Source organism: Dromiciops gliroides, chromosome 4 (assembly GCF_019393635.1).
Source record: "Dromiciops gliroides isolate mDroGli1 chromosome 4, mDroGli1.pri, whole genome shotgun sequence".
Taxonomy (NCBI): Eukaryota; Metazoa; Chordata; class Mammalia; order Microbiotheria; family Microbiotheriidae; genus Dromiciops; species Dromiciops gliroides.
The window spans coordinates 228696820-228710591 of NC_057864.1; the positions used below are offsets into that span (position 1 = coordinate 228696820).

General features: G+C 35.4%; 1 protein-coding gene across 1 annotated transcript in view; it reads right to left on the reverse strand.

The window, feature by feature from the left end:
- Nucleotides 1–13772, reverse strand: part of TBCD (tubulin folding cofactor D) — a 448209-nt gene that overhangs the window by 161635 nt on the left and 272802 nt on the right. Inside the window, 2 exon segments of the mRNA XM_044001676.1 lie at nucleotides 3121–3194; nucleotides 10397–10477. Coding sequence (XP_043857611.1) covers nucleotides 3121–3194; nucleotides 10397–10477 — 155 coding nt within the window.

Consider the following 13772-nt stretch of genomic DNA (forward strand, 5'->3'; position numbering starts at 1 on the left):
ATATAATTTTTACTTCATTACCTCAGATGCTAAGGCATTTGGAGGATATAAGTTAAATACTGATGTTTGTTTGTAGTTTACACTTTCCTTTAAATCTGAAGACTTTTCTCCTAGTTACTCACATCTGTTGTTTGTCATGAAAATCATAAAATTTAACTATTAAGAGTTAAGAATCTAAGAGTTTGCAGCATACAAATTTTTCGCTTGTTTTTCTGGAGGTAATTAATAGACTGTTTGGAGGGAGGGGCACCAACATCTATTTATTCATTCATTCATTTATTTATTCATTCACTCATTCATTTACTTATTTATTTTATTCATTCATACATTCATTTATTTGTTTGTTTGCTTACTTATTTATTTCCACCAGGTTTTTTTTAACATTTAAAAAGTTTTAAGTTCCAAATTCTATCTTTCCCTCTCTCCCCTCCCTCCTCCTTGAGACCATCAGCAATCAGATATAGGTTATATATATGTAATTATGTAAAACATTTCCACATTTGTCATTTTATATATGAAGATTCAAATAAAAGGAAAGAATGAAAATGAAAACATCATGCTCCAGTCTATATTCAATCAATATCAGTTCTTTCTCTGGAGGCAGATAGTATGCTTCATTATTAGTCCTTTGGGATTGTCTTAGATCACTGTACTATTTGGAATAGCTATGTCATTCATAGTTTTTCATCAAATGATATTGTTGTTGCTGTGTACAATGTTCTGCTTCTGTTCACTTAACTATACATCAGTTCATATAAGTTTTTCTAGGTTTTTCTGAAATCATCTTGTTTGTCATTTCTGTTTGTTCTTTTTAAAAAAATTTTTTTAAAATTTTAAAATAATAAACATTTTGGGGGGGAGGGGGACAGGGCAATGAGGATTAAGTGATTTGCCCGGGGTCAACAGCTAATAATTGTCAAGTGTCTGAGGCTGGATTTGAACTCAGATCCTCCTGAATCCAGGACCAGTACTTTATTCACTGTGTCACCTAGCTGCCCCCAATAAACATTTTTATTTATAGTTTTGGGTTCCAATTTTTATTCCTCCTTCCCTCCCCTCTCCCTTCCCTGAGGAGGTAAGCAATCAGATATGGGTTATACATGCATGATTATATAAAACATTACCATATTAGTCATTTTGTATAAGAAAACTTGAATAAAAAATGAAAGAAAGTGAAAAATAGCATGTTTCACTCTGTGTTCAATCAATATTCTTTCTTTGGAAGTGGATAGTATGTTTCATCAATAATCCTTTGGGATTGTCTTGGATCATTGTATTCTTGAAAATAGTTAAGTCAGGGCAGTGCTAGGCAGTGCAAAATGCTTTACAAGTGTTATATCATTTGATCTGCACAACAACCTTGAGAGGTGCTTTATAGTTGAAGAAACTGAGGCAAACAAAGGTTAAATGACTTGCCCAGGGTTACGCAATTAGTAAACACTTGAGGTCACATCTGAACTCAGGTCTTCCCAACTCCAGGCCCAGCACTCTACTCATTGTGCCACCTGAGCTTTTATGCAGACAAAACGGAAATGATATTTTATTGATCCCAAACTTAACATTACTTTCAAAATTCATATAATATGCATATAAAATATATACAAATTTAATGAATGCATATGAATTAAAACAATCCCACTAATTGTGAAGTGCTACTATATTAATAATATCGATATGCTCTATGGTGCCAGACATCTCTAGGGGTATTTTTCTGAGACCACTTTGAAATTGTTGTCCTTTCCACTTAAATTAAATGTCTATCTGTTCCCAGGCATTTTCACTTTAAATGTATAATAATTAGAAAGTTATCTCAAATAACTTAATAGTTACAATTTTTTTTTTAAGTGAGGCAATTGGGGTTAAGGGACTTGCTCAGGGTCACACAGCTAGTAAGTGTTAAGTGTCTGTGGCCGGATTTGAACTCAGGTACTCCTGACTCCAGGGCCAGTGCTCTATCCACTGTACCACCTAGCTGCCCCAGTTACAATTTTTGAAATGAGAAATACTGGCATCAAATTTAAATTCACAACATAGGATCACTATAAACATGACAAAATGCAATGCAAAGACAATTTATATCCGTCTCACCCCATGAATGATTGACACCATGAAAAATGGGAAGAAAAAGGATAGCTGGTGAAAAATCCACACAATAATCATGATTTATTATTTTAAAGAAATGTCTCCCAAAATAAGTTATTTTTAAGCAAAGACATAATTATATAAAAATTATATCAGCTTTTATATATGCAAATAACTCACTAGGAACTGAATCTTTACTAAGGCCTTAAGTTTTCAATAAGTACATGAAAAAACTATTTTAATTACTTTTAGAGGGTCCAGCAAAGTAGATACCTTAGTTAGTCCAGGCCACCTGCTACTAAGATACCATTAGGATCTCCCCTTCCCTGAAAACTTCCTGTTAACATTCTGTTTACTTTTTACCTTCCCACCTCTTCCACCACACTTATCCCAACCCCTGCAGAAAGGAGCTAAGAGACTACACTTCACCTAAACACCATCATGAATTCCCCTTCCCAATAATCATGAACCCAGGTTCCTCCAGTACCTCGAATGCAGGAAAGGCATGGCCACTAACAACACTATGATGAGCAGGGAACTCAATGCTTTCACCTAAGGAACATTAGGACTTGCCAACTTCCCCACCACTATGTTTTCCTGATTCCTGGGAAATGATCTGATATGTCAATGTATAAGAGAACCCCCCAGGTCCTGCCATCTTCCCATCTTCCCTGGTACTGAATTCTTCTCTTGATTTTTAATTTGTACCCCCAGTGCTTGGCACATAAACAAGCACTTAATCAGTGCATTTTCATTCATTCAACAAAAACCTATTGGTCTAAAAGCTTGAATCTCTGACACTTTCTGGGTTACGTTCTACAATAAATTAAACTAGAACTGGTCTTACACATTAAGTGGATATACTTTTCCTTATATACTTACTATCAAAAGATCAAACAGAAAATCTTGATTTCTGAAATTAATTATGCCTCCAAATCACATAAATGTGATCACAGTTACTATTTATCAGTTTTATAGAAAGAATGGGGGCTGATTTTAAGGCAGTGTCAGGTATAAAAAACAGTGACTGATACTTACCAATAGCTGTAATATATTCCGGTGCTTGTGCAGTAAGATTATGCAAAGCCTTAGTTGAAAGCTCTCGTATAACCCTGAAAAAATATGGGGAAATTATTTTTTATACATTTTTTCCTTTATTTTGATGATTCTGGATTTATTTAATAAAAAAGGTAAGGAGAAGATAGAAATGATATGAATGAAGAGGAGTCTGTAGATATGAGAATCATTAACTGTTTAGTTAATTAAGATTACTAAGATTAGAACACAAATAAATTGAAAAGGCAAAATGAGAGAGGAAGTGTTCTATTAAATAAAATCATTAAATTATAATCCCCAAATTTTTATCCATCCCTTATTTCATATACACACATGTACATATAAATATACATGTTTATATATTTGTTTTATGGAAATGTCTTTTGTTTCCCTTTGAATTCTTTGTGTAAGGGAAAAGAGGAAAGATTATTTCAAATTTTTCCCTTTTTCAGACCTTAAATGGTTACCCAGAGTAGTCTATATACTACAAATAAACAGCATAAAATTTAGAGTGACTCATTCTGACTTGTAAATGAAATGAAATTTTGAATGGTTCATTCACAAATTGAAAAGGGCATGTCCTTTCCCAACATACTTTTTCCTACTGGAGGTTTTAAAAGGTTCCTGAATAAACTTGAATAAATTATGGGGCCCTGGCCACTGGATGAAGCCAACTGACAACATGAAGGAAATATCTAATAACTGGCTGAGAGAATCAGTTATACCCTTTGGGTCAATATAAGCTGAACAACTGTAAAGCGAGTTGAGACAATGAGATGTGACAGCCCAGAAGAAAGCCAACTTATTCTACAAGGAATCAAGTTTTGAGGACTTGCTTTTTACTTTCCCCCTGTGTTTCTCAGAGAGTATAGTAAACGGGGGTGTGGGTGGAGGGAGAAGAGGAATAGTTTCTCTCTCTACTCCTACCCCTCATCAGTAAGAACATAGTCATAGGAGATGACTTGCCAAGAAGAAAAGCAGGCTCAAAAAGAGAAGCCAAGAAGAACAGACCAGGGAGGCCGCTGGCAAGATGCCATCTGATAAAGGGACAATGTGAGAACTCCATGAGAACAGAAAAGACTTTTGGGGTCCCAGAATATGAATTATCTTGGAGATGTATATTCCCTATGGGTGTTTTTTCCTACTAATGTAAACTATGTGTGCACTCACTCTTCCCAGTGATGCAGTGGGTCTGTACCACAGACTTAAGGAAGGAAGGTTTTGTTACTATTGCTCATTCTATATCATTTCAGCTTTTACTTTGAGCTCATTGTGTTAACTGGCTAACTACTGAAGGCAAATCCATTGGCAAGGGCAAATGAACTATAGTTTTAGGAGTCTGCTTATACAGAGTACATAGACCTTAATTGTCCTTTTCAGAACCCAATCACCTAGTGTAAGATGAAGAGTGGAGAAGGAAAGAGACACAGGGGGAGTACTGTACTGTGGGGGTTCTTCCCAAATATATCTAGGATATCCCCCAGCATTTGCAGAGGCCTTCTAAAGAGATTTCTATTGGGAATTCTCCTCCTTCAATGCCTTAGGATTGTAGAGATCCACTAGAAAAATTAGTAATTTTGTTTCTTTTATTTTGTTTTCAGACTGTAAATACAGTTTATTTTCTAATGTGTTTCCTTTATAAGTTAGACCAATTCCTTTGAGATACATTTTGCATAGTAGAAAGCTGAAGTACCAATATCAGTAATAATGCTATTTTCAGTAAGAAAATGGAAGCTGATGTGAAAAATTTACATGTTGCATTCTTAGAATACTGATATTTATAAGCCTAATGCACATAGAACCACACATGAATGCCTCATCATTTTAGTGACAAGAATATTCAAGCATCTTGCAGAAAAGATGAAAACCCCGTTGGTTTTCCATAAATTGCCTGAAAATTTCAGCTCTTCTAAAATTCTTAGCAGAATAGCTATTCCATAAAATAATTAAAAATTAATTATATGGGCTCTCATATGGCATGAAAGGATACTGCATAGAGACAGTATCTGGAAACAGCTTATCAGAACTGACCTAGACGAAAATGCCAATTGAAGGACCAAGAACAGCTATAGATATTGATATACCTCCATACTCCCCAGTACATAACACTGAGAGGAAAACCTGGTACAAGGACTAATGCAGAAAACTCAATATGGAAAACCTTAATAAGGAAGCCTTTGGATTATGGCTAAAGAAATGTGGTTGATTTCAAGATAGCATGAGGGGGTCAATTTATGATACTTACACTAGAAAATATAATACTCTAAGATAACAATATTGAATATTTGCTTATACTGTATTGCCAGTTTAGTGATACAGAAAGTTCTGTCTGTTTCTAATGTGAAGTTACACATCAATAAGCCCAGAGAAGAATCTAGAGTTGGTACACGAGAGGCTGAATTTCAAGAAGCCAGCATTAGGAAATGAAGTTGGAGCCTGGCCTAGAAGTTAATTTGGACCCTGAAAACAACCTGACATGACTGTCAGTAGTAGTTGTTGTTGTTAGTCATCTGAGTCCACTCCATTTGGATATATTTGAACTTCACACAGAATTAAGTGAAAATTGAGAATGTGAAATGTATTACTATACTGGAGAATGGATTACAAATTCTAATATGTTATAGTATTTCTATGAAAAATCTTAGGAAAATTCCAACGCAGTTTATGAAAAGGCTAGGATTATAAAAACCTAGTAACAAGGGTCATCACCAAAGATGGGTTGGTACCCTTGTAGCCAAATAAAACTAAGTGAAGTTTTCATGTTTCATCATGCCATAAACACCATGCATCATTAATGTGAATGCAGTATTGATATGTACACTGGTATATAATATATGTAGACATATACTACTGTTATATGCTTCAGTGACTAGTACATAAAGGTTTACATATGCTACACTTCTACACTTCTCCGATACATTTAGCTGCTACATAGAATTCTCTTATATATACTGTTATATATTGCATGACACTTGTATTTTGATTTTATATATGCATGCTTATCTTACATAAAATGAATAACATGTTATTAGGTACCTGCACTGAACATTACTGTACTAGCAAATTAATTGTATAAAATATGAGGAATGCGAGCTTGTACCTCCACAGACAACTTGGTGGTATCACAAGTTAAATACAGGAACTGTATTCAAGAGTATGGGGTAAAGCCCATTTCAAACTTTCATCTTTTTCAGACATTAAATGATAACACTGAGTGATCTAATTAAAGCTTATAGGAAGTAAAAAACTTTGACTATTCCATTTATGATTTATAAAGAAGATTAAACCTTGAATAATTCATACTGTTAAGTGATCTATCTACAAAGTGCAGAAAGATATTCCACTTTCAGATTTTGGCCAATATAAAGTATGTTTACACTTCTTTTCTCCTTTTAGAAAGGAGTTTCTTTTTTTTTTTTTGGCAGGGCAATGAGGGTTAAGTGACTTGCCCAGGGTCACACAGCTAGTAGGAAAGGAGTTTCTTAACTTTAGAGGACTGTAGGTCCTTGGCCATTGGATGAAAGCCACATATGAGACATCTAATGATTGTCTGAGAAGACTTCATCACATCCCTTCAGCAGATATTTTAAATTAAAAAAAAAAAAAAAGCCAGCCAGCTCTAGAGTGAATCAATACTATGACTTCTGGCAATTGAGACAAAAGCTATCTATCGAGAAAAGATCGTTTTTAAGGACTTGCCCTTCACCTTTGCTCCTGTACCTCTGGGGCAGTGGAGCAAAGGGAAGGGGTAGATTTCTTTTCCTCTGGCCTTTGGCAAGGGTGTCTTGCAACAGACAATTTAACTACAAAGAGGAACAGGTCTAGGAAATCTAGTGAAGTGGCCCTTCCAGAAGAGTTGCTGTGCCCTGAAGGAACAGTGTGAGAAAGACATTGGGGCTCTGCACATTGGAGACATGAGTTTCCTCATTCACATTTATGCCTCTCTAATAGTGTATTCTATGTGTGTGTCTCCTCTTCCTGCTAATGTGATATGTATTTCTGGAAACTCCAGATTTATGAAGGAAATATTTTGTTATTATTGTTCATGATATGCCACTTCAGTAAATACCTTTCTATTGAGCTTATGGCTAAGTTCTAAAAGGGTACTTTAATGAGAAAACAAATCTATTGGTATGCCTCCTAAGGGCAAATGAGATAAACAGTTTTGGACATCATCACTAAGTGGATTTGTTTTGTCTATGCTAACTGGTTACAAAAGATCTGATTTTTCCTTTTCTTTCTGTTTTTTTTTTAACTGAAGGAGAGAAGAGATTTTAAAGGGAGAAGGGGGCTAGCAATAGTGTTGCCCCCATGCCAAAAGAAAATGAGGGTCACTGAAGCATTTTTAAATGGACAGAAAAGAAAAGAAGAAAGTTCAGAAGGAAATACAAATAAGCAAGAAAACTTTGAAAGTAAAACACTGAATTTATTAAATTTAAGCAGGTAGGAGGCAGTTAGGTGGCACAGTGGATAGAGCACTGGCCCTGGAGTCAGGAGTACCTGAATTCAAATCCGGCCTCAGACACTTAACACTTACTAGCTGTGTGACCCTGGGCAAGTCACTTAACCCCAATTGCCTCACTAAAAAAACAAACAAACAAAAACAAATTTAAGCAGGTAGGTGATGTAATGGATAGAACACTAGACTTGGAGTTAGGAAGACCTGCATTCAAATTCTGTCTCAAACATTTAGCGAATTGTGTGACTCTGGACAAATCATTTAACAACTCCAGTTTCTTCATCTGTAAAGGGAATAATACTAGAAACTATTTCCTAAGGTTGTTTTTAGGATAAAATGAGGTATTTTAAAGCACTTTGCAAGCCTTAAAATACTATGTAAATGCTAGTAATTATTATAATAATTAAAGCTTGTTGGTAGTTGTTATTTTACTTTTATAAAAAGTAAGCCATAATAAATATTCATGATTTCATATATAATTCTTGTTTTCTGTTCTGCTTTATATGTGGAAATGTGCTTTTTGGGGGTGTTTGTCAAGTTCAGATCTTTTTTTTTTAGGGAAATAGTAGTTAAAAAGAAATAGCATAGTTTTATCAAGAATTGGTCAAGCCAAATAAATCTCTTTTCTTGACAAGATTACTAAACTAGTAGTTGAAAGAAATGTGATGAATATACTTAGATTTCAGCAAAGTTTTTGATAAAGTTATCTCATTCTGTTTTCATGGAGAAGATGAAGAGATAAAAGTGAGATGATAATATAATTTGATGAATTTGGAACAAACTGTTAGTCTCTAATAGTAATGATAAGATAACGGTCCAATGTCAATGTGACAGGAAGTATTAAATGGAGTACACCAGGTATCTTTGCTTGGCTCTGTGCTATTTAACATTTTAGACATAATTTGTTTAAGAGCAGAGATAGTATGCCCATCAAATCTTTGATGGCCCAAAGCTAATAATATGCTGAATGACAGAGTCAGGATCCAAGAGGATCTTAATACATTACAGTATTTAGGCTATCATTCATCATAAGATGAAATTCGATAGAGATGAATGTAAAAGGTCTTGCACTTGGGTACAAAAATCAACTTCACAAGTAAAAGATTCAGGTAGCATGTCTAGAAAGCAATTGTTCTGAAAAAGATCTGAGGGTTTCAGTGGACAACAAGCTCATGTCTTGAGCTGTCCTAAGTGATTAGTCCCACTGTACTCTGTCCTCAGCAGATGTCATATGGAATACTTTGCTCAGTTCTAGGGATCACAGTTTAAGAAGCACATGGATAAGCTGGAAAGTGTCCAGAGAAAGGCAATTAGCATTGTGAAGGGCCTTGAATCTATCAAGGGATATAAGGATTTGTTGAAGAGACTGTGAACGTTTACCCTAAAGAAAATGAGTTAAGGGAGCCATGACAACTGTATCTGAAGAGCTATTATGTATAGGGTATTAAGCCTTGTTTTGTATGGGTCCAGAGGCAGAATTGGGAACAATAAGCAAATTAGGGCTTGTTATCAGGAACAACTTCCTAATCAGAGCTGTTCAAAAGAGGAATGAATGGGGTACCTCAAGAAGTGGAAGATTTCCTCTCCTTGGAGACAGTCAAGTAATGGCAAGATGATCGCTTAGGTATATTAAAGTGGGGGTTTTAGTTTCATACTGGCAACTAATCTTGCACTATAAGAAATATACACAACCCTCTGAAATGTAGAAAGAATGAAGAAGAAAACCTAGCAAGTGTTCTCCAGGGAGGCAGTACAAGGAAAAAATGATACAAAACATAACATAGATCTAAACCTGATGCAAGAATTTTCAGCTTCAGGAATACAAAAACTTAGATTTCATTTCCCAAAGTACATTCCACTCTTTATGTACTTTCTCTTCCTTATTTATTCCTCCTTATTACACCATTCAGTATAGCGTAATGGGTATATGAAAAGAAGTGACCATCTCAAAAGCTGGGACATAACTACTCCTGTCATCAAAAAGAACTTTCTCCAAGGAAGAGCAGTGACACCTGCCTGTTACCTGGGAGAGAGAACAGTCATACAATGTGATGAAGTGGCTTATTTCCTCATGGGCTTAATGGTATACCTCTCTTTAGTTCCAATTTAGAAATGGTAGCAGTGACAAAACTTTCTACAGGAAATGAATTCAATCTTCTTATATCCAGTTTTACTGTCTGGCAACACTAATTATCTGTTTATGTTCTGGATACCTAGGGTTTTCCTTTGAAGTATTAGATTTAACTACCAATGAAATGCTGAGATACCTTACAACTGCTACTATAATTATGAAAATTGCTATTAAAACCTGCTTATCTTGTTATGAGACAACTTGGGTGAACAATAGCTGTCATCACAGCTCTGAGTCAGGGTGGTGATATTATGTGTATATATACTGTCATAGAGAAGCCATGTAAGCACACTTAAAGTTACTCTGACATTAAATTGAATCTAACTTTCTACCATTATGCCTATACAAATCCATTTATAAATTTATGACCTCGGAGATACTATAGTAAGGACTCTCCAAAGGTATTTAAAAAATAAAAGAGGATAATCCACTAACACAATAGGCATTTAAGAGGTCTTTAGTCCTTCATAAGAGACCAGAATTGATATTCTGGGTACCTGTAGCCAATATGTATGTTTTGGAAAATTAAATGCTCAGGCACTTACATTGAAGAAACATGGATGATCCTATTTAAAACCTTTAAATAAAACTTAGTCATTATGTTTGAAAAGAATAAGAAGGTTTTTTAAAATATGAGAGCACACAAACATATTCAGAGAGTTACCTACCCATCCCAGTGGCTGATCTTCATGTTAATAAGATGGTCTATCATTGATTGAGTATATTCAACAAAGCCAGCAATATTCACACTAAAAAATAAATCATATATATACACACATTAATATTTTTAAATTATTCAGATTTCCACTTTATCATGTTCTGATATCATATGTGACCAAGTCAAAGCAGAATATAATCTATATAATATAGATTCTAATTCAGAGGGAATGGGTTGAAAGGTCTGACCGAATCTGAGATCTCCAAGGGTACTTTAATGAGAAAACAAATTGCCAGGGCAGCCCAAGATCTGAATCTCACTTCTTGGCATAATTATCAATCAAATTGCATCCCCTGGACTGACTGTTTTACATCTCCATAATGATCTCTCTGGGACCATGAATCCTCATCTTCATACCAGTCATTTTCTGCTCTGCCCATGCTCCTTCAGTTGTTTTTCACCATCCAAACCAGATCACCAAAGGCCATGTCTGAAAAGAGCTAAACCACTTGGCTCTGCACTGCCTAAGACCATGTATTCTCATCTTAATTCCAGCCACTTTCTGCCTTTTCCACCTTTCACTTCTTACTATGAGAACTGGAATCAAATTAAGACGAAAAAAGCCTCTGGAAATGGTATGTTAATGGATTTCCCCAAGGTTTTACTCACCCTATAGTTACTTCAAAACTTTCCAAACCATAACTTCTTTCCGTGGTCACTGTTTCTATTTTGTCAATCGCTCATAGAATGTAATCTCCTTAAGGGCAGGGACAGCCTCACTTTTATATTTGCATCCCCTTAGTTAGCACAGTGCTTGGCACACAGTAAGCATAAATAATTTTTTTTCATTTATTCATTCTATGAGATATGTTACTTAAATTATAGAAATGTAAATAGGATTATCTAGATTTAGATATGAGATATCTCAAAGAATCATAGGATCATAGATTTAGCCCTGAAGGAGACCTTACAAGTTACTGAGTCCAGCTCCCTCATTTTAATTTCTTTTTTTTAAGTGAGGCAATTGGGGTTAAGTGACTTGCCCAGGGTCACACAGCTAGTAAGTGTTAAGTGTCTGAGGCCGGATTTGAACTCAGGTACTCCTGACTCCAGGGCCGGTGCTCTATCCACTGCTGCCCCCAGCTACTTCATTTTAAGACAAGGGAATTGAGGTATAGAGAAGTTAAATAACTCATTCAAGATCACAGAGATAAGAAGTGTCTGACACAGGATTTGAGTCTTCTTAACTAGAGGTCCAACACTCTATCCAAATCTAGCTAAGTGTATGTCTTGAACACACAGCTATAATAATAAATCAAGTCTTCACTACCGCTATGAGCAAACCAACCAATTAGCCTTACCTAGATTTTTTGAAGTTAAAATTTAGTTTGTTAATGCAAAAGTTATATTAGAAATGGCCTTTCTTAAATTAATTGAATTGTGGGGCAGCTAGATGGCGCAGTGGATAAAGCACCGGCCTTGGATTCAGGAGTACCTGAGTTCAAATCTGGCCTCAGACACTTGACACTAGCTGTGTGACCCTGGGCAAGTCACTTAACCCTAATTGCCTCACCAAAAAAACACACACACACACACACACACAAATTAATTGAATTGTGTACATATACACAATGTGGTTATTTGGGGATTTTCCAAGTCTAATTTTCCTAAAATAAAATATATGAACTTCAGATAGGGAAGAGGTCCAAATGTGGGTGATAAATTTACTTAATGAGGGGATTAGGGGGTAGCTACATAGTACAGTGGATAAAGCACCAGCCCTGGATTCAGGAGGACCTGAGTTCAAATCCAGTCCCAGACACTTGACATTTATTAGCTGTGTGACACTGGGCAAGTCACTTAGCCTTCATTTCCCCACCAAAAAAAAAAAAAAAGAGGGGATTAGAAGGAAGGAAATTAGTTATAGATTCCATGAAGCATGTTATGTTAACCAGAGAATAGCATAAATTCAATAGGGATGATGATGTATAGGTAGGGGGGTATCAAAGAAGAAAAGGGATCCTACTTAAACAAAACCCTCATTTCTGAAATGTAGCAAGGCCACTAACAGGAAGGAGTGATACTGAAACTCAGGTAATCTTCTAAACTATCATTTACAAGGCTTGGGCTCTCTAAGTGGTTGTAAGAGAACACTATATATCATCATAATAATAATACATATATCAGACCATTTAGATTTGCTGTAAAGCATGAGTTTCTTAATATGTTTCCCATCTTAGCCATGCCTAAAATTAGAATGTTAAAGAAATACTTAAGATTTTTCTAAGGAACCAGCTGCTAAAAACTTGGGGAAAACGTCTTAACAAAGAAATGAATATAGATGAAATCTAACAGCCTAAATATATTACATAGAAAAACCTTTTATCGGGTATCATGATAAAACAATCTTTTTAAACTTAAAAAAAATGCTTCCCAACTCTCAAAGACTTACATACATATTGAGTATATCAGCAGCTGAGCAAGCACCCTTCATCTCTGACTACATACTCTCCGGCCCCTGTGGAGCAGCAAGAAGCAAAACCCCATGACTTTTACTTTCACCCTAAACCCCATCTCTGATTCCAGCCCAATAATGTATCAGTAGCCAGTGGGAGTAGACACCTTAATTTTTCCTTAAATTTAACATGATAACAAGAAAACTTCTCTCTTTTTGCCGGCTTGGCTTCAAAATTTCCTTTGACTCTCTCATCCTTTTTTAAAAAACTGCTTCACTATTTTTCTTTCTTCTCTGACTACCATACCCAGTCACTCACTAATTCCATAACTATATCTCCAAAATAAAAATCTCTTGCAAGAAATAACTGTAGTCAAGTAAAACAAATTCACACATTGTCAATGTCTATAAATGTATGTCTCAGGAACCTACAATGCATCACCTCTCAACAACAAGATGTAAACATGCTTCTTCTTCAAGCTTCTAATTTTAAGATAGGTCATAGCAATGATCAAAGTTCTTAAGCTATTTAAAAGGCTGCTTTCCTTAACATTACTCAAGTCATTATATATACTGTTCTCTTGATTCTACTCATTTTACACTTCAAAAGTTCACATAAGTCTTCCCAGTTTTCTGTGATATAATCTCTTTGGTCATTTCTTACAGTAAAATTATTCAATTACATTAATATACCATAATTTGTTCTAGTCTACAATTAATGAGCATATTCTTTGCTTATAATCCTTACTTTAACAAAAAGTGTTGATATAGCTGGGTAGCACAGTAGATAAGACCAAAAGTCAGGAAGACCTGACTTCAATCTGACCTTAGATACTGACTGGCTGTGTGACATGGGGCAAGTAACTTCACCCTGTTTGCCTCACTTTCCTCATCTGTAAAATGAGCCAGAGAAGGAAATGGCAAACCACTC